General features: G+C 48.5%; 2 protein-coding genes and 1 long non-coding RNA gene across 3 annotated transcripts in view; all 3 read right to left on the bottom strand.

Moving 5' to 3' along the window:
• The window catches only part of LOC115187885 (CUB and sushi domain-containing protein 3-like), a 1,475,978-nt gene that overhangs the window by 578,571 nt on the left and 875,004 nt on the right, over nt 1–22,403 (bottom strand).
• Nucleotides 1–22,403, bottom strand: part of LOC115187958 (eukaryotic translation initiation factor 3 subunit H-like) — an 82,597-nt gene that overhangs the window by 55,907 nt on the left and 4,287 nt on the right. The window contains exon 2 of the mRNA XM_029747050.1: nt 12,860–13,016. Coding sequence (XP_029602910.1) covers nt 12,860–13,016 — 157 coding nt within the window. The remainder of the gene's footprint in view (nt 1–12,859; nt 13,017–22,403) is intronic.
• Nucleotides 74–691, bottom strand: LOC115187889 (uncharacterized). Its single transcript, XR_003876159.1, has 2 exons — nt 224–691; nt 74–171 (listed from the first exon to the last, which is right to left on the bottom strand). It is a non-coding gene; the product is annotated as an uncharacterized LOC115187889 (long non-coding RNA).

Raw genomic sequence — 22,403 nt, forward strand, 5'->3', positions numbered from 1 at the left:
TGTTCAGTGAGTGTGTGTGTGTGTGTACCTCAGCACCCCTGCAGCAGACAGGGTGGCAGCTCTCCACAGAGCCTTGCTTAACGAAGATGAATTACAGCCAATCAGAGAAACCAGGTGGAACAGAGGAGGAGCCACTGAGCCCAGTAGAACCAGAGGAACCCTCACCAACACCTCCACGTTCCTTTACTTCCAGCAGTAGAACCAGAGGAACCCTCACCAACACCCAGCATAACAACACCTCCACGTTCCTTTACTTCCAGCAGTAGAACCAGAGGAACCCTCACCAACACCCAGCATAACACCTCCACGTTCCTTTACTTCCAGCAGTAGAACCAGAGGAACCCTCACCAACACCCAGCATAACACCTCCACGTTCCTTTACCTCCAGCAGTAGAACCAGAGGAACCCTCACCAACACCCAGCATAACACCTCCACGTTCCTTTACCTCCAGCAGTAGAACCAGAGGAACCCTCACCAACACCCAGCATAATAACACCTCCATGTTCCTTTACTTCCAGCAGTAGAACCAGAGGAACCCTCACCAACACCCAGCATAACAACACCTCCACGTTCCTTTACCTCCAGCAGTAGAACCAGAGGAACCCTCACCAACACCCAGCATAACAACACCTCCACGTTCCTTTACCTCCAGCAGTAGAACCAGAGGAACCCTCACCAACACCCAGCATAACACCTCCACGTTCCTTACCTCCAGCAGTAGAACCAGAGGAACCCTCACCAACACCCAGCATAACACCTCCACGTTCCTTTACCTCCAGCAGTAGAACCAGAGGAACCCTCACCAACACCCAGCATAACAACACCTCCACGTTCCTTTACCTCCAGCAGTAGAACCAGAGGAACCCTCCCCAACACCCAGCATAACAACACCTCCACGTTCCTTTACTTCCAGCAGTAGAACCAGAGGAACCCTCACCAACACCCAGCATAACAACACCTCCACGTTCCTTTACCTCCAGCAGTAGAACCAGAGGAACCCTCACCAACACCCAGCATAACAACACCTCCACGTTCCTTTACCTCCAGCAGTAGAACCAGAGGAACCCTCACCAACACCCAGCATAACACCTCCATGTTCCTTTACTTCCAGCAGTAGAACCAGAGGAACCCTCACCAACACACAGCATAACACATCCACGTTCCTTTACTTCCAGCAGTAGAACCAGAGGAACCCTCACCAACACCCAGCATAACAACACCTCCACGTTCCTTTACCTCCAGCAGTAGAACCAGAGGAACCCTCACCAACACCCAGCATAACAACACCTCCACGTTCCTTTACTTCCAGCAGTAGAACCAGAGGAACCCTCACCAACACCCAGCATAACACCTCCACGTTCCTTTACCTCCAGCAGTACATTTATCACCACGCTACAGACATATGGATGCTGCTGAACAGCTCTCCCCCTGGCTCTCTCTCCCCGTCTCTCTAGCTCCCTCTCCTCCCCCGTCTCTCTAGCTCCCTCTCCTCCCCCGTCTCTCTAGCTCCCTCTCCTCCCCCGTCTCTCTAGCTCCCTCTCCTCCCCCGTCTCTCTAGCTCCCTCTCCTCCCCCGTCTCTCTAGCTCCCTCTCCTCCCCCGTCTCTCTAGCTCCCTCTCCTCCCCCGTCTCTCTAGTTCCCTCTCCTCCCCCGTCTCTCTAGCTCTCTCTCCTCCCCCGTCTCTCTAGTTCCCTCTCCTCCCCCGTCTCTCTAGCTCCCTCTCCTCCTCCGTCTCTCTAGCTCCCTCTCCTCCCCCGTCTCTCTAGCTCCCTCTCCTCCCCCGTCTCTCTAGCTCCCTCTCCTCCCCCGTCTCTCTAGCTCCCTCTCCTCCCCCGTCTCTCTAGCTCCCTCCTCCTCCCCCGTCTCTCTAGCTCCCTCTCCTCCCCCCGTCTCTCTAGCTCCCTCTCCTCCCCCGTCTCTCTAGCTCCCTCTCCTCCCCCGTCTCTCTAGCTCCCTCTCCTCCCCCGTCTCTCTAGCTCCCTCTCCTCCCCCGTCTCTCTAGCTCCCTCTCCTCCCCCGTCTCTCTAGCTCCCTCTCCTCCCCCGTCTCTCTAGCTCCCTCTCCTCCCCCGTCTCTCTAGCTCCCTCTCCTCCCCCGTCTCTCTAGCTCCCTCTCCTCCCCCGTCTCTCTAGCTCCCTCTCCTCCCCCGTCTCTCTAGCTCCTCTCCTCCCCCCGTCTCTCTAGCTCTCTCTCCTCCCCCGTCTCTCTAGCTCCCTCTCCTCCCCCGTCTCTCTAGCTCCCTCTCCTCCCCCCGTCTCTCTAGTTCCCTCTCCTCCCCCGTCTCTCTAGCTCCCTCTCCTCCCCCGTCTCTCTAGCTCCCTCTCCTCCCCCGTCTCTCTAGCTCCCTCTCCTCCCCCGTCTCTCTAGCTCCCTCTCCTCCCCCGTCTCTCTAGCTCCCTCTCCTCCCCCGTCTCTCTAGCTCCCTCTCCTCCCCCGTCTCTCTAGCTCCCTCTCCTCCCCCGTCTCTCTAGCTCCCTCTCCTCCCCCGTCTCTCTAGCTCCCTCTCCTCCCCCGTCTCTCTAGCTTCCCTCTCCTCCCCCGTCTCTCTAGCTCCCTCTCCTCCCCCGTCTCTCTAGCTCCCTCTCCTCCCCCGTCTCTCTAGCTCCCTCTCTTCCCCCGTCTCTCTAGCTCCCTCTCCTCCCCCGTCTCTCTAGCTCCCTCTCCTCCCCCGTCTCTCTAGCTCCCTCTCCTCCCCCGTCTCTCTAGCTCCCTCTCCTCCCCCGTCTCTCTAGCTCTCTCTCCTCCCCCGTCTCTCTAGCTCCCTCTCCTCCCCCCGTCTCTCTAGCTCCTTCTCCTCCCCCGTCTCTCTAGCTCCCTCTCCTCCCCTGTCTCTCTAGCTCTCTCTCCTCCCCGCCTCTCTAGCTTCCTCTCTCTCCCCCGTCTCTCTAGCTCCTTCTCCTCCCCCGTCTCTCCCCATCTCTCCCTTGGTCTCTCTCTCTCTCCGTCTCTGTCTCTCTGACCGACGGTGTCCTTGTGATGGTGTTCCTGCTTTCTCTTCCTGTCTATTGAAGAACAGAATTCCTTTATTGAATAAAGACTCCACAGTACGAGTATGACTAACATGTAGCGGGTTGGTCATATTACACAAGCAAGCAGCCACGGCAAGCAGCCCCGGCAAGCAGCCCCGGCAAGCAGCCACGGCAAGCAGCCCCGGCAAGCAGCCCCGGCAAGCAGCCACGGCAAGCAGCCACGGCAAGCAGCCACGGCAAGCAGCCACGGCACCTGATTTATGGATTACATTTCAAACTGGGACTAGCAAGCCAGCAGCCCTGTGTTCAAATACTTTTAGTTTTTGTTTGAGCCTGCCTGGAGAGTCAGAAAGGCCAGGATCCCAGTTCAGAAACTACTCTATTAGGTCCATGGCGCCAGCCAAGCTCAATCAAGCACTGCTAAAATATTTGAAATTATTTCAAATACTATTTAAACCCAGGTCTGGTAACCAGCCTCAGAAGGAGGTTGGATTGGCTGGCTTGGGACCGTTCGACACTTCGGTGACATGCGGCCGGTGTTCCAATACAAAATAGCAGCTTCTTTCTCAAGTTGACATCTTTTTGAAGGACAAATGATTTGAATTAGCGAAGCTCAGAGAGAGAAAACAAAACTGAATCAATGATCTAATGGATGTGTAACTCTGGAAGGAAGGCTGATACATTACGAAAGGAGAATGAAGTTAATGCATATTGGATACTGAATTGTGGGAGAGCGAGGAGAGCGAGAGAGAGAAAGGAGAGAGCAAGAAAATGGGTAGAACAGTTGAAGAGATCATGTCTGAGCAAACTAATCCCTTGACTTAAAATAAACACCCTGAAAAGAGAGAGAGAGAGAGAGAGAGGTGTGTGCGCTTGCTCTTCTGTGCATCCCCGTGTGTGTGTGTGTGTGTGTGTTTGTGTGCCTCCAGACTCCACAATTACCGCTGCAGAGAGAGAGAGATGGAGGGAGAGGGCAAACCTGTGAACCAGCAGTCAGCAGTGATCTAATCAAGCTGGTTACATTCAGTTATTATTCATATTTCCCTGCCAGACTCATCTGTCCTGAATTATAGCTGTCAACTACACTGAACCTTCACATTACACTGTAGAGGCTAGATAGAACCTTCACATTATACTGTAGAGGCTAGATAGAACCCTCACATTATACTGTAGCGGTGTAGAGGCTAGATAGAACCCTCACATTATACTGTAGTGGTGTAGAGGCTAGATAGAACCCTCACATTATACTGTAGAGGCTAGATAGAACCCTCACATTATACTGTAGCGGCTAGATAGAACCCTCACATTATACTGTAGAGGCTAGATAGAACCCTCACATTATACTGTAGCGGTGTAGAGGCTAGATAGAACCCTCACATTATACTGTAGTGGTGTAGAGGCTAGATAGAACCCTCACATTATACTGTAGAGGTATAGAGGCTAGATAGAACCCTCACATTATACTGTAGAGGCTAGATAGAACCCTCACATTATACTGTAGAGGCTAGATAGAACCCTCACATTATACTGTAGAGGCTAGATAGAACCCTCACATTATACTGTAGAGCCTAGATAGAACCCTCACATTATACTGTAGAGCCTAGATAGAACCCTCACATTATACTGTAGAGGTATAGAGGCTAGATAGAACCCTCACATTATACTGTAGAGCCTAGATAGAACCCTCACATTATACTGTAGAGGCTAGATAGAACCCTCACATTATACTGTAGAGGCTAGATAGAACCCTCACATTATACTGTAGAGCCTAGATAGAACCCTCACATTATACTGTAGAGCCTAGATAGAACCCTCACATTATACTGTAGAGGTATAGAGGCTAGATAGAACCCTCACATTATACTGTAGAGCCTAGATAGAACCCTCACATTATACTGTAGAGGCTAGATAGAACCCTCACATACTGTAGAGGTATAGAGCCTAGATAGAACCCTCACATTATACTGTAGCGGTGTAGAGGCTAGATAGAATCCTCACATTATACTGTAGAGGCTAGATAGAACCCTCACATTATACTGTAGTGGTGTAGAGGCTAGATAGAACCCTCACATTATACTGTAGAGCCTAGATAGAACCCTCACATTATACTGTAGAGGCTAGATAGAACCCTCACATTATACTGTAGAGGCTAGATAGAACCCTCACATTATACTGTAGAGCCTAGATAGAACCCTCACATTATACTGTAGAGGCTAGATAGAACCCTCACATTATACTGTAGAGGCTAGATAGAACCCTCACATTATACTGTAGAGCCTAGATAGAACCCTCACATTATACTGTAGAGCCTAGATAGAACCCTCACATTATACTGTAGAGGTATAGAGGCTAGATAGAACCCTCACATTATACTGTAGTGGTATAGAGGCTAGATAGAACCCTCACATTATACTGTAGAGGCTAGATAGAACCCTCACATACTGTAGAGGTATAGAGCCTAGATAGAACCCTCACATTATACTGTAGCGGTGTAGAGGCTAGATAGAACCCTCACATTATACTGTAGAGGCTAGATAGAACCCTCACATTATACTGTAGAGGCTAGATAGAACCCTCACATTATACTGTATCGGTGTAGAGGCTAGATAGAACCCTCACATTATACTGTAGAGGCTAGATAGAACCCCCACATTATACTGTAGAGGCTAGATAGAACCCTCACATTATACTGTAGAGGCTAGATAGAACCCCCACATTATACTGTAGAGGCTAGATAGAAGAACATCCCTGTGATCCATCTGTCTCTGCAGTCTTGTGACCTACGGTGCAGCCATTTCAGTCAAACAGAACTACATTGTAACAAACGCTGTGCAGTTCAATACACACACAAACAATCAGTACTGCCTCTGCCTGCCAATAAGCTGAAGGAATGGAATTAGTAAGGGACAGAGGAGGCGGCCTATTGGAGCCGGGGACAGACAGAGGAGATGGGGGCCCCCTCCGTGTTAAGGGCTACAGAGGAGACGGGGCCCCCTCCGTGTTAAGGGCTACAGAGGAGACGGGGCCCCCTCCGTGTTAAGGGCTACAGAGGAGACGGGGCCCCCTCCGTGTTAAGGGCTACAGAGGAGACGGGGCCCCCTCCGTGTTAAGGGCTACAGAGGAGACGGGGCCCCTCCGTGTTAAGGGCTACAGAGGAGATGGGGCCCCCTCCGTGTTAAGGGCTACAGAGGAGACGGGGCCCCCTCCGTGTTAAGGGCTACAGAGGAGACGGGGCCCCCTCCGTGTTAAGGGCTACAGAGGAGACGGGGCCCCCTCCGTGTTAAGGGCTACAGAGGAGACGGGGCCCCCTCCGTGTTAAGGGCTACAGAGGAGACGGGGCCCCCTCCGTGTTAAGGGCTACAGAGGAGACGGGGCCCCCTCCGTGTTAAGGGCTACAGAGGAGACGGGGCCCCCTCCGTGTTAAGGGCTACAGAGGAGACGGGCCCCCTCCGTGTTAAGGGCTACAGAGGAGACGGGGCCCCTCCATGTTAAGGGCTACAGAGGAGACGGGGCCCCTCCAGTAAGAGCAGGGTTCCTCCAGTAAGTATTCCTCTCCACCCTCCTCCATAATTACTGCTCCCCCATATAAATACTGGCCTTGTTTTGGGATGGCTTCACTGCAGTGCCATAAAGTACATTTGGTCATTTAAGTGCATTCATTTGGCCAATTAAAACAAATGCCAACAGGATATTTCACTCTGCCTGTTCCCTCCATCTCACCATTTTCCTCTCTCTCTCTTTCTCCCTCACTTTCTGTCTCCCCCTCTCAGTCTTCCTCTCCCCCCCTCGCTCTCTTTACTCAAATCTGGTTAAAATATTTCCATTCCTTAATTAAACCTCTATAGAGAGGGATGGTTGGGTAGAACTGGGTTCCCTGGCTGGGTTCCCTGGCTGGGTTCCCTGGCTGGGTTCCCTGGCTGGGTTCCAACTGCAGGAGACGTCCTTTAGAATTCCATGTGACTTGGTTGTTTATCAGAGTCAGAGACCCCATCTCTCTCCCCATAACCCTCTCTGTCTCCCTCTCTCTCTCTACCCCATCTCTCTCCCCATAACACAGTCTGTCTCTCTACCCCATCTCTCTCCCCATAACCCTCTCTGTCTCCCTCTCTCTCTCTACCCCATCTCCCTCCCCATAACCCTCTCTGTGTCTCTCTCTCCCCAGTCTGTCTCTCTACCCCGTCTCCCTCCCCAGTCTGTCTCCCTCTCTCCCTCCCCATAACCCTTTGTCTCCCTCTCTCCCTCCCCATAACCCTCTTTGTCTCCCTCTCTCCCTCCCCATAACCCTCTCTGTCTCCCTCTCTCCCTCCCCATAACCCTCTGTCTCTCTGCCCCATCTCTCTCCCCATACACGAGGAGGTGGTCTGTAATTCAGAACACTACACCAGGAGGTGGTCTGTAATTCAGAATACTACACCAGGAGGAGGTCTATAATTCAGAATACTACACCAGGAGGTCTATCATTCAGAATACTACACCAGGAGGAGGTCTATCATTCAGAATACTACACCAGGAGGAGGTCTATCATTCAGAATACTACACCAGGAGGAGGTCTATCATTCAGAATACTACACCAGGAGGAGGTCTATAATTCAGAATACTACACCAGGAGGAGGTCTATAATTCAGAATACTACACCAGGAGGAGGTCTATAATTCAGAATACTACACTAGGAGGAGGTCCATAATTCAGAATACTACACCAGGAGGAGGTCCATAATTCAGAATACTACACTAGGAGGAGGTCCATAATTCAGAATACTACACCAGGAGGAGGTCTATAATTCAGAATACTACACCAGGAGGAGGTCTATAATTCAGAATACTACACCAGGAGGAGGTCTATCATTCAGAATACTACACCAGGAGGAGGTCTATCATTCAGAATACTACACTAGGAGGAGGTCTATAATTTAGCCACGGAGGATCAATAGCCTAGTTATTGTTTTAATAGCCTAGCTGTGGATTGTGTATAGTCCAATCACAAGGCATCGCCTACAGTCTGGAACGCTTAACAAATCTGTCAGTGAACCGCATGCAGCAACAACACAAAAAGCCTTTCGCTATATTTCTAATACAAATCGCGGGATAACACAGTTTGGAAAGCAAATGGCTCCTGCCGAGACTAAGACTGTACGTAGTCGACAAAAAATATTTTATTAACTTCCAAATAGACCTATTGAGCGAATAGTATTGGTTTACCAAACTAAAACAAGAGAGATGGGCTTTAGGCACGAGCCCATTGGCCATCGCCTGTGAGTGAGCTGCACCTCATTGGGTGAGTCGGTGAAACAGGAAAGCTTGTTTAGGACTATCATTTCCTCGTATTGTACCATGTCTCTCTCTTCCACACACCTCGACCTCGGCTATTGATGGATTCAAGACCAGGTTGTTCTTTTAATGATCTCACATTCTCCATTTGTCAGTGTCAAAGCAGCCAATCATTTGAGTATAAAATTTAAAAAAGTCTCCAGTCATGTATAATTACATAGAATTGCATTTAATGAGTTTATAAAAAAAGGTCAAATTTTTCCCAGACCCAAGACTACAAACAAACAAATCCTCAAGTGCCTCTACTGCCCTATACCACTTTGACCTGTTTCTCTGCCGTCTGTTCATTTAAATCTGTTTTGTACACTAGAGGGCAAAATATGTTGGGGTCATGGGTCACTGTCGTGCAGTGACTGGGCTTATTAGAACACATGACTTCCCAATCAGTGTGAGTATCCAGGACGTGGTTTACCGAGACTGGTCTGGTGCAGTAGTCTGGCGTGAGGGGTTACGTCGGCAGTCTGGCGTGAGGGGTTACGTCGGCAGTCTGGCGTGAGGGGTTACGACGGCAGTCTGGCGTGAGGGGTTACGACGGCAGTCTGGCGTGAGGGGTTACGTCGGCAGTCTGGCGTGAGGGGTTACGTCGGCAGTCTGGCGTGAGGGGTTACGACGGCAGTCTGGCGTGAGGGGTTACGACGGCAGTCTGGCGTGAGGGGTTACGACGGCAGTCTGGCGTGAGGGGTTACGTCGGCAGTCTGGCGTGAGGGGTTACGTCGGCAGTCTGGCGTGAGGGGTTACGTCGGCAGTCTGGCGTGAGGGGTTACGTCGGCAGTCTGGCGTGAGGGGTTACGTCGGCAGTCTGGCGTGAGGGGTTACGTCGGCAGTCTGGCGTGAGGGGTTACGTCGGCAGTCTGGCGTGAGGGGTTACGTCGGCAGTCTAGCGTGAGGGGTTATAACAGTAGTCTAGCGTGAGGGGTTATAACAGTAGTCTAGCGTGAGGGGTTATAACAGTTGTCTAGCGTGAGGGGTTATAACAGTAGTCTAGCGTGAGGGGTTATAACAGTAGTCTAGCGTGAGGGGTTACAACAGTAGTCTAGCGTGAGGGGTTATAACAGTAGTCTAGCGTGAGGGGTTATAACAGTAGTCTAGCGTGAGGGGTTATAACAGTAGTCTAGCGTGAGGGGTTATAACAGTAGTCTAGCGTGAGGGGTTATAACAGTTGTCTAGCGTGAGGGGTTATAACAGTAGTCTAGCGTGAGGGGTTATAACAGTTGTCTAGCGTGAGGGGTTATAACAGTTGTCTAGCGTGAGGGGTTATAACAGTAGTCTAGCGTGAGGGGTTATAACAGTAGTCTAGCGTGAGGGGTTATAACAGTTGTCTAGCGTGAGGGGTTATAACAGTAGTCTAGCGTGAGGGGTTATAACAGTTGTCTAGCGTGAGGGGTTATAACAGTAGTCTAGCGTGAGGGGTTACGACAGTAGTCTAGCGTGAGGGGTTACGACAGTAGTCTAGCGTGAGGGGTTACGACAGCAGTCTAGCGTGAGGGTTACGACAGCAGTCTAGCGTGAGGGGTTACGACAGCAGTCTAGCGTGAGGGGTTACGACAGCAGTCTAGCGTGAGGGGTTACGACAGCAGTCTAGCGTGAGGGGTTACGACAGTAGTCTAGCGTGAGGGGTTACGACAGTAGTCTAGCGTGAGGGGTTACAACAGTAGTCTAGCGTGAGGGGTTACAACAGTAGTCTAGCGTGAGGGGTTACAACAGTAGTCTAGCGTGAGGGGTTACAACAGCAGTCTAGCGTGAGGGGTTATAACAGCAGTCTAGCGTGAGGGGTTATAACAGTAGTCTAGCGTGAGGGGTTATAACAGTAGTCTAGCGTGAGGGGTTATAACAGTAGTCTAGCGTGAGGGTTATAACAGTAGTCTAGCGTGAGGGGGTTATAACAGTAGTCTAGCGTGAGGGGTTATAACAGTAGTCTAGCGTGAGGGGTTATAACAGTAGTCTAGCGTGAGGGTTATAACAGTAGTCTAGCGTGAGGGGTTATAACAGTAGTCTAGCGTGAGGGGTTATAACAGTAGTCTAGCGGAGGGGTTATAACAGTAGTCTAGCGTGAGGGGTTATAACAGTAGTCCTAGCGTGAGGGGTTATAACAGTAGTCTAGCGTGAGGGGTATAACAGTAGTCTAGCGTGAGGGTTATAACAGTAGTCTAGCGTGAGGGGTTATAACAGTAGTCTAGCGTGAGGGGTTATAACAGTAGTCTAGCGTGAGGGGTTATAACAGTTGTCTAGCGTGAGGGGTTATAACAGTAGTCTAGCGTGAGGGGTTATAACAGTAGTCTAGCGTGAGGGGTTAATAACAGTAGTCTAGCGTGAGGGGTTATAACAGTAGTCTAGCGTGAGGGGTTATAACAGTAGTCTAGCGTGAGGGGTTATAACAGTAGTCTAGCGTGAGGGGTTATAACAGTAGTCTAGCGTGAGGGGTTATAACAGTAGTCTAGCGTGAGGGGTTATAACAGTAGTCTAGCGTGAGGGGTTATAACAGTAGTCTAGCGTGAGGGGTTATAACAGTAGTCTAGCGTGAGGGGTTATAACAGTAGTCTAGCGTGAGGGGTTATAACAGTAGTCTAGCGTGAGGGGTTATAACAGTAGTCTAGCGTGAGGGGTTATAACAGCAGTCTAGCGTGAGGGGTTATAACAGTAGTCTAGCGTGAGGGGTTATAACAGTAGGAATTCCCTGGGTCTGCTGCAGGGGAACCCCATAGGGGGCCTTATTAACTAAGGGGAGAGAGAGGCAGAGGACAAATCCTACCATCTGGATCACTGATATACACTCACTAGTAGTCACTCCCATACAGCCATTCCTCCCTAGACATTTCTACCAGATCTCAGAGTTACTGTTCTCCATTCTCTACTACACAGACAGACCTACTAGATATCTCAGCTACTGTTCTCCATTCTCTACTACAGACAGACAGACCTACTAGATATCTCAGCTACTGTTCTCCATTCACTAATACAGACAGACCTACTAGATATCTCAGCTACTGTTCTCCATTCTCTACTACAGACAGACCTACTAGATATCTCAGTTACTGTTCTCCATTCACTACTACAGACAGACAGACCTACTAGATATCTCAGCTACTGTTCTCCATTCACTACTACAGACAGACCTACTAGATATCTCAGCTACTGTTCTCCATTCACTACTACAGACAGACAGACCTACTAGATATCTCAGCTACTGTTCTCCATTCACTACTACAGACAGACCTACTAGATATCTCAGCTACTGTTCTCCATTCTCTACTACAGACAGACCTACTAGATATCTCAGCTACTGTTCTCCATTCTCTACTACAGACAGACAGACCTACTAGATATCTCAGCTACTGTTCTCCATTCACTACTACAGACAGACCTACTAGATATCTCAGCTACTGTTCTCCATTCACTACTACAGACAGACAGACCTACTAGATATCTCAGCTACTGTTCTCCATTCACTACTACAGACAGACAGACCTACTAGATATCTCAGCTACTGTTCTCCATTCACTACTACAGACAGACCTACTAGATATCTCAGCTACTGTTCTCCATTCACTACTACAGACAGACAGACCTACTAGATATCTCAGCTACTGTTCTCCATTCACTACTACAGACAGACCTACTAGATATCTCAGCTACTGTTCTCCATTCACTACTACAGACAGACAGACCTACTAGATATCTCAGCTACTGTTCTCCATTCACTACTACAGACAGACCTACTAGATATCTCAGCTACTGTTCTCCATTCTCTACTACAGACAGACCTACTAGATATCTCAGTTACTGTTCTCCATTCTCTACTACAGACAGACCTACTAGATATCTCAGCTACTGTTCTCCATTCTCTACTACAGACAGACAGACCTACTAGATATCTCAGCTACTGTTCTCCATTCTCTACTACAGACAGACCTACTAGATATCTCAGCTACTGTTCTCCATTCTCTACTACAGACAGACCTACTAGATATCTCAGCTACTGTTCTCCATTCACTACTACAGACAGACCTACTAGATATCTCAGCTACTGTTCTCCATTCACTACTACAGACAGACCTACTAGATATCTCAGTTACTGTTCTCCATTCACTACTACAGACAGACCTATTAGATATCTCAGCTACTGTTCTCCATTCACTACTACAGACAGACCTACTAGATATCTCAGTTACTGTTCTCCATTCACTACTACAGACAGACCTCTGATACTAACGACCTTTAGCAACCTTTCATGCTCGGTTATTACCCAGAATTCAGGACAGTAGCTTGTTAGCGAGACAAATGAGAGACATGATTAGAGAGACCTTTCCCTTCCTCGTGTCAGACTACGCCTGTCAGTCAGTTTGACTGTGTGCCAACAAGCTGCCCAGAGAAACAGGGTTTGATACAGGAAGCAGCAGGGGCTCCGGTCAGAGAGGAATGATCTCTGATGAGGTACTGACTGACACACAGGAGACATAATGAGAAACACTGAACATTGAGAGGACACACACACACACACACACACACAGAGAGAAGAGCAGTAGGTTTCCAATTCCAAGCACAAACACAGTGCTCTCGTGTACCTTCATCAAAGTCAGCGTCGTCCTCAGTGTGCTGAGGGAAGGGGAAACAGTTGGTGATCTCTAACCTGTCCTCCACTACCAGGCCCAGCAGGACACCCTGGACCACCTCACTGCCCTGACCTTCCTCCTGGTAATGCTTGATCATCTTCAGGACCACCTGGAGAGACAGAGAGAGAGAGAGAGAGAGAGAGAGAGAGGAGAAGAGGAGAGAGGAGAGGGAAGAGGAGAGACAGACGAGAGAGAGAGAGAGAGAGAGAGAGAGAGAGAGAGAGAGAGATGGAGAGAGAGAGAGAGGGAGAGAGAGGAGAGAGGAGAGGAGAGGAGAGGAGAGAGAGAGAGAGAGACAGAGACAGAGGGAGATGAGAGAGACAGAGAGAGGGAGAGAGAGAGAGAGAGGGAGAGAGGGAGAGAGAATGTGAGATGATTTCAGAAAAAGGGCAAGAGAAAGTATTTGTCAGAAACTGGACCGAGCCCGACACTGTAGTGGATTATTGGTCTCCACTGGACTCAGGAGAATAATTCTGACTGTCCATGGACACGTTATCCCCCAGTCTTGCACGGCTTCTCTGGAATATTTGGCCAAAGAACCAAATAATAGGTGTCCTTTTTGATGGCAGGTTTAAGTGCCAGATTTAAGCTCCCATACAGAATCCTAGTCAGCTCGCTGGTCACCATAGCAGCAGCCACCTGTAGCACGCGCTCCAGCAGGTATATCTCTCTGGTCACCCCTAAAGCCAATTCCTCCTTCGGCCGTCTCTCCTTCCAGTTCTCTGCTGCCAATGACAGGAACGAACTGCAAAAATCTGTGAAGCTGGAAACACTTATCTCCCTCACTAGCTTTAAGCACCAGCTGTCAGATCACTGCACCTGTACATAGCCCATCTGTAAACAGCCCATCTATCTACCTACCTCATCCCCATATTGTATTTATTTATTTATTTATCTTGCTCCTTTGCACCCCAGTATCTCTACTTGCACATTCATCTTCTGCACATCTACCATTCCAGTGTTTAATTGCTAAATTGTAATTACATCACCACTACAGCCTATTTATTGCCTCACCTCCCTAATCTTACCTCATTTGCACACACTGTTTATAGATTTTTCTATAGTGTTATTGACTGTATGTTTGTTTATGTGTAACTCTGTGTTGTTGTTTGTGTCGAACTGCTTTGCTTTATTCTTGGCCAGATCGCAGTAGTAAATGAGAACTTGTTCTCCACTAACCTACCTGGTTCAATAAAGGACTTGTTCTCCACTGGCCTACCTGGTTAAATAAAGGACTTGTTCTCCACTGGCCTACCTGGTTAAATAAAGGACTTGTTCTCCACTGGCCTACCTGGTTAAATAAAGGACTTGTTCTCCACTAGCCTACCTGGTTCAATAAAGGACTTGTTCTCCACTGGCCTACCTGGTTCAATAAAGGACTTGTTCTCCACTGGCCTACCTGGTTAAATAAAGGACTTGTTCTCCACTGGCCTACCTGGTTAAATAAAGGACTTGTTCTCCACTGGCCTACCTGGTTAAATAAAGGACTTGTTCTCCACTGGCCTACCTGGTTAAATAAAGGACTTGTTCTCCACTGGCCTACCTGGTTAAATAAAGGACTTGTTCTCAACTGGCCTACCTGGTTAAATAAAGGACTTGTTCTCCACTGGCCTACCTGGTTAAATAAAGGACTTGTTCTCCACTGGCCTACCTGGTTAAATAAAGGACTTGTTCTCCACTGGCCTACCTGGTTAAATAAAGGACTTGTTCTCCACTGGCCTACCTGGTTAAATAAAGTAAAGGACTTGTTCTCCACTGGCCTACCTGGTTAAATAAAGGACTTGTTCTCCACTGGCCTACCTGGTTAAATAAAGGACTTGTTCTCCACTGGCCTACCTGGTTAAATAAAGGACTTGTTCTCCACTGGCCTACCTGGTTAAATAAAGGACTTGTTCTCCACTGGCCTACCTGGTTAAATAAAGGACTTGTTCTCCACTAACCTACCTGGTTAAATAAAGGACTTGTTCTCCACTGGCCTACCTGGTTAAATAAAGGTGACATAAAATCTAAAATAAAATAGCCACCATAGAGAGATGACAGGACAGAGACCTACTGCTCTGCTGTTCCAGAGAGAAAACACCGGAGATGAGGAAGATAAAAAGGGGAAAATAAAAAAGGACAACAGTGTGAATAAACAAGAGAAACAAGCTGGAAGACAACAGGTCATGGAGTTCCTCATAAATCACATTGATAAAGAGCAGAAGCAGGTCAAGACAACAGACAATCTCACACTGCTGGAACAGAGGAGAGGACGAGGCCCCCTGTTGGTGATTAATACCAGGGAGCCATGTGGCACCATGGGAAATAACAGACCAGGGGGGGACGGGGGGGGGTCCTTAGAACAGCGTTAGTCTGAATAACAGACCAGGGGGGTCCTTAGAACAGCATTAGTCTGAATAACAGACCAGGGGGGGTCCTTAGAACAGCATTAGTCTGAATAACAGACCGGGGGGGGGGGGGGGGGGGTCCTTAGAACAGCGTTAGTCTGAATAACAGACCAGGGGGGGGGGGGTCCTTAGAACAGCGTTAGTCTGAATAACAGACCAGGGGGGGTCCTTAGAACAGCGTTAGTCTGAATAACAGACCAGGGGGGGGGGGGGTCCTTAGAACAGCGTTAGTCTGAATAACAGACCAGGGGGGTCCTTAGAACAGCGTTAGTCTGAATAACAGACCAGGGGGGGGTCCTTAGAACAGCGGTAGTCTGAATAACAGACCAGGGGGGGGGTCCTTAGAACAGCGTTAGTCTGAATAACAGACCAGGGGGGGTCCTTAGAACAGCGGTAGTCTGAATAACAGACCAGGGGGGGGTCCTTAGAACAGCGGTAGTCTGAATAACAGACCAGGGGGGGGGGGGTCCTTAGAACAGCGTTAGTCTGAATAACAGACCAGGGGGGGGGGGGTCCTTAGAACAGCGGTAGTCTGAATAACAGACCAGGGATGAACCAGACTTGTGGAGGTCTATAATTTTTTTCTGAGGTCTTGGCCGGTTTCTTTAGATTTTCCCATGATGTCACGCAAAGAGGCACTGAGTTTGAAGGTAGACCTTGATATACATCCACAGGTACACCACCAATTGACTCAAATGATGTCAATTAGCCTATCAGAAGCTTCTAAAGCCATGACATCATTTTGGGGGAATTTTCCAAGCTGTTTAAAGGCACAGTCAACTTAGTGTATGTAAACTTCTGACCCACTGGAATTGTGTTACAGTGAATTATAAGTGAAATAATCTGTCTGTAAACATTTGGTGGAAAAATGACCGTAATTTCCGGACTATAAGCCGCTACTTTTTTCCCAGGCTTTGAACCTCGCGGCTTAAACAATGACGCGGCTAATATATGGATTTTTCCCGCTTTCAAAAAAAAATTTATTTACAAAATAAAACCCATTCTGTGACGTGCTCAGTTTTTTTGGCGGCATGAAGCTTTCATTAGACCAATGAAATTGCAGAACGGGTTAAGGTCAAACAACTTTTTTTGTTTACTGTTTAGATTAAATCGAGCGCTCTCAAACTTCCCATCATTCTGATTACGGTAGTCATTTTGTCACCCTCATCATGGCAAAGACACGGAGAAATGCATATGATGCAGCTTTCAAGTTGAAGGCGATTGATCTGGCTGTTGGAAAAGGAAATAGAGCTTCTGCACGGGAGCTTGGTCTGGAGCAATGACTTTCTTGGTAGGCTACTGTAACAATAACATTGGATGTTCTACAGTGTGAAAGTATTCAGACCTTGGATTTCTTCACATTTTGTGTTACAAAGTGAGATTAAAATGGATATGATTGTCATTTTTTTGTCAACAAGCGACAAAGCGGAAGAAAACGTTTATATCTTTTTAAATAAAAACTAACTAAAATATAACTAAAATAGTCGTGTTTAGGCAATTCAACACCTAGCAAGAGGCTGTTGTGCTAGGGTTTTTTAATAGCGCACGTGATGGTAGAGTTTGCAAAACAAATACCCACTGGACATATGAAAATATTCACGACGTCATTCTGCCAGGTGAGCATAGGCAGCTTCGTAGTGAACATTTAATAGAGAAGGTTAGAGGGGAACTTTTAATCTACCAGAAGACTTTTCATTAGCATCATCGCTAACGGCTACATTAAGTGGTAGACTCGTACACTGCACGCACACACACACACCTTACCTCTAGAAAGTTGCAGGAAATACAAATCACTGAAGGATTCTGTTCATGTCATGATAAACTTGAACAAAATCATTTATTTTCAATACATTTTACTTGATTCCCAAGTTCAATACATTTGTTTTATATTGTTGAAAAATCTGTTTTAACGTCTGGATTCCGCCCACGTTTTATAGGGATAGAACGGACACCTTTTCAAGCCTATTCCCCTCCATCACTGCTGCAAACGTCCTTTTTTTCTCTCTCAAAGCCACAGGGTCAGATTAAAGTCTGTAAATTCTCATCTAACGTATTCTAAACCTTCACCCAGCCACACCAATCCTTTCAGCACGTCTCAAAACCAAAATAACGGAGCGTCACAACAGAGCTGGAACCCTGACGGATCGATGGAAGCCATCACCTGAAGGACTACGGGTTAAATCAGGTACTAGTGGCTTTGTTATGATATCCAGGCTTCATACAAATAACATTACGTATTGCAAGTAAAGCCCGTTGGACTTTTATAAAAAGGCAAGTTTCTCTACTACTTCAGATCCATCTCGCTCAACAGCCGGTGCGGCAAACTTCATGTGGAGACGAGAGATTGATATGTGGCCACTAAAAATTGTAAAATCAACAGGTTTAAAATTGAATGAAGCAAAAAAATAAAATCGTAGGCGAAACCCCTGCTGGCTTCCATCCTTAATTCCAGGCCATAAATCAATAGCCCACACAGACAATACATTCTGAAGGTAATGCAACACACTGTCAGAAATACAAAGTTAGCTTTGAGTAGCCTGGATGTTAGGGACTCAGAATCTATGATGTGGAAGGTTTGTACCTGCCAAGCATTGGAAGTAGCTAACTGAGGCCTCTACCTCCATTACCTGTTAATCTGCTGTAACGCTATATAGAACTGTTGGTAGGGCCGGGCCTCAGTGGGCCTCCGTGGGGGGCCGGGCCTCCGGGGTGGGCCGCGCCTCAGTGGGCCTCCGTGGGGGGCCGGGCCTCAGCGGGCCTCCGTGGGGGGCCGGGCCTCAGTGGGGGGCCGGGCCTCAGTGGGCCTCCGTGGGGTGCTGGGCCATATGACCTAAAAATCATGCTACATTTTCAGACTTACGGGTGATTCCCGATATACACTACCAGTGAATGAGAATGCCAAGAGTGTGCAAAGCTGTCATCAAGGCAAAGAGTGGCTACTTTGAAGAATATAAAATATATTTTGTCATAGATTTGATGTCTTCACTATTATTCTACAATGTAGAAAATAGTCAAAATAAAGAAAAACCCTTGAATGAGTCGGTGTCCTAACCTTTGACTGGTTCTGTATATCTATACTGAACAAAAATATAAAAACACAACATGGACGATACATTTTGAAGGAATCAAATGAATTCAATATAAGTTTTTGTGCGATATTCCAAAATGCCTGTATCTGAAGAATCAAGGTTTTGTTAAATCTGTCTGAGTGTTTGTCTGCTTGTTCTCATATTGTATTCTTGGTCTCATCTCCTTCACTCCTCTGCTGTGTGCCTCTCCCCATTTACACCAGAGATCTGTATATATTGAAGAGATGCACGTCTCTGCCCTAACAATGGGAGTCGTTGACCCAAAGGAGGGAAGACAGGCAACAAGCTTAGGTCCAGAAATAAGCCCATAGAAACACATAGAAACACATTGGGCAGAGTAAACCCTCTCGCTTCACCTCTTCCTCTATGGTTTAGACATACATCAAGCCCCTCCCCCTGCCCCTCACACCAAGCCCCTCCCCTGCCTCGCACACCAAGCCCCCCCCCCCCTCGCCTCTCACACCAAGCGCCCCCCCTCACACCAAGCGCCCCCCCTCACACCAAGCGCCCCCCCCCTCACACCAAGCCCCCCCCTCACACCAAGCCGCCCCCCCCTCACACCAAGCGCCCCCCCCTCACACCAAGCCCCCCCCCACACCAAGCCGCCCCCCACACACCAAGCCGCCCCCCCCCTCACACCAAGCCCCCCCCCTCACCAAGCGCCCCCCCCTCACACCAAGCCGCCCCCCCCCTCACACCAAGCGCCCCCCCCCCTCACACCAAGCCCCCCCCCCCACACCAAGCCGCCCCCCACACACCAAGCCGCCCCCCCCCTCACACCAAGCCGCCCCCCCCCCCACACCAAGCCCCCCGCATTGATTTATGCTGTTTGTAACAACAAAAAGACATTTTCATAGACTTGAAAGCCAGATCAGTGACTATTGCAACAACAACAAGAAGAAGAAGCAGCAGCAGGTTAAACTCATCGCATGACTCCAAGTTGATCGATAGAGGATGACCGATACATGGGGCCGACACCTCGCCATTCTCTATTGGCTTTGCCGTTAGTCCCTCAACATAGACAAACTACAGCCACTCCACCCACCAATCACCGTCTGATGTTATGTTATAACAAAAGCACTTTCTCCCGTGTCGTGGTATACGGTCGCTGTCCACGGTTCTGAAACATCATTTTCAGAGCACTGTAGAATTGGCTCCTTTCCCTATGTTGCTACGTGCATAATAACTAAATTAACCAGCAAATTGAGATGGAGAACAATGAGGCAGAGGAAACAGCCCTTAGACAATTAGGCTAAGAAAACAGAGGAGAGAGAGGAATCCCCAATTTAATTAGGTCTATAATCAATAGCCTAAGTGTTAATCTTTACTCCACTGCTACTCTCTGTTGTCATCTATACATAAGTCACTTTAATAACTCTACATGTACATATTACCTCAACTAACCGGTGCCCCCACACATTGACTCTGTACCGGTACCCCCTGTATATAGTCTCCACATTGACTCTGTACCGGTACCCCCTGTATATAGCCTCCACATTGACTCTGTACCGGTACCCCCTGTATATAGCCTCCACATTGACTCTGTACCTGTACCCCCTGTATATAGCCACCACATTGACTCTGTACCGGTACCCCCTGTATATAGCCTCCACATTGACTCTGTACCGGTACCCCCTGTATATAGCCTCCACATTGACTCTGTACCGGTACCCCCTGTATATAGCCTCCACATTGACTCTGTACCGGTACCCCCTGTATATAGCCTCCACATTGACTCTGTACCGGTACCCCCCTGTATATAGCCTCCACATTGACTCTGTACTGTACCCCCTGTATATAGCCTCCACATTGACTCTGTACCGGTACCCCCTGTATATAGCCTCCACATTGACTCTGTACCGGTACCCCCTGTATATAGCCTCCACATTGACTCTGTACCGGTACCCCCTGTATATAGCCTCCACATTGACTCTGTACCGGTACCCCTGTATATAGCCTCCACATTGACTCTGTACCGTAACACCCTGTATATAGCCTCCACATTGACTCTGTACCGGTACCCCCTGTATATAGCCTCCACATTGACTCTGTACCGGTACCCCCTGTATATAGCCTCCACATTGACTCTGTACCGGTACCCCCTGTATAGAGCCTCCACATTGACTCTGTACCGGTACCCCCTGTATAGAGCCTCCACATTGACTCTGTACCGGTACCCCCTGTATATAGCCTCCACATTGACTCTGTACCGTAACACCCTGTATATAGCCTCCACATTGACTCTGTACCGGTACCCCCTGTATATAGCTTCCACATTGACTCTGTACCGGTACCCCCTGTATATAGCCTCCACATTGACTCTGTACCGGTACCCCCTGTATATAGCCTCCACATTGACTCTGTACCGGTACCCCCTGTATATAGCCTCCACATTGACTCTGTACCGGTACCCCCTGTATATAGCCTCCACATTGACTCTGTACCGGTACCCCCTGTATATAGCCTCCACATTGACTCTGTACTGGTACCCCCTGTATATAGCCTCCACATTGACTCTGTACTGGTACCCCCTGTATATAGCCTCCACATTGACTCTGTACCGGTACCTCCTGTATATAGCCTCCACATTGACTATGTACCGGTACCCCCCTGTATATAGCCTCCACATTGACTATGTACCGGTACCCCCCTGTATATAGCCTCCACATTGACTATGTACCAGTACCCCCCTGTATATAGTCTCCACATTGACCCTGTACCAGTACCCCCTGTATATAGCCTCCACATTGACTCTGTACCGGTACCCCCTGTATATAGCCTCCACATTGACTCTGTACCAGTACCCCCTGTATATAGCCTCCACATTGACTCTGTACCGGTACCCCCTGTATAGAGCCTCCACATTGACTCTGTACCGGTACCCCCTGTATATAGCCTCCACATTGACTCTGTACCGGTACCCCCCTGTATATAGCCTCCACATTGACTCTGTACCGGTACCCCCTGTATATAGCCTCCACATTGACTCTGTACCGGTACCTCCTGTATATAGCCTCCACATTGACTATGTACCGGTACCCCCCTGTATATAGCCTCCACATTGACTATGTACCAGTACCCCCCTGTATATAGTCTCCACATTGACTCTGTACCGGTACCCCCTGTATATAGCCTCCACATTGACTCTGTACCGGTACCCCCTGTATATAGCCTCCACATTGACTCTGTACCGGTACCCCCTGTATATAGCCTCCACATTGACTCTGTACCGGTACCCCCTGTATATAGCCTCCACATTGACTCTGTACCGGTACCCCCTGTATATAGCCTCCACATTGACTCTGTACCGGTACCCCCTGTATATAGCCTCCACATTGACTCTGTAATGGTACCCCCTGTATATAGCCTCCACATTGACTCTGTACCGGTACCCCCTGTATATAGCCTCCACATTGACTCTGTACCGGTACCCCCTGTATATAGCCTCCACATTGACTCTGTACCGGTACCCCCTGTATAGAGCCTCCACATTGACTCTGTACCGGTACCCCCTGTATATAGCCTCCACATTGACTCTGTACCGGTACCCCCCTGTATATAGCCTCCACATTGACTCTGTACCGGTACCCCCTGTATATAGCCTCCACATTGACTCTGTACCGGTACCTCCTGTATATAGCCTCCACATTGACTATGTACCGGTACCCCCTGTATATAGCCTCCACATTGACTCTGTACCGGTACCCCCTGTATATAGCCTCCACATTGACTCTGTACCGTAACACCCTGTATATAGTCTCACTATTGTTATTTTACTGCTGCTCTTTAATTACTTGTTACTTTTATCTCTTAGTCTTATCAATATTTTTTTTTACCTGCATTGTTGGTTAGGTGCTCATAAGTAAGCATTTCACTGTAACCTGTTGTATTCGGTGCACGTCACTAATAACATTTGATTTGAATTGTGCCTGGCTTTATAAAATCACCCATATGCATCTACAGAAATAAGACCGATCTTGCTTCTGTTGCCTGTTTGTTTAATAGCCTACGAGCACCAAG

This window comes from Salmo trutta, unplaced genomic scaffold, assembly GCF_901001165.1.
Source record: "Salmo trutta unplaced genomic scaffold, fSalTru1.1, whole genome shotgun sequence".
Taxonomy (NCBI): domain Eukaryota; kingdom Metazoa; phylum Chordata; class Actinopteri; order Salmoniformes; family Salmonidae; genus Salmo; species Salmo trutta.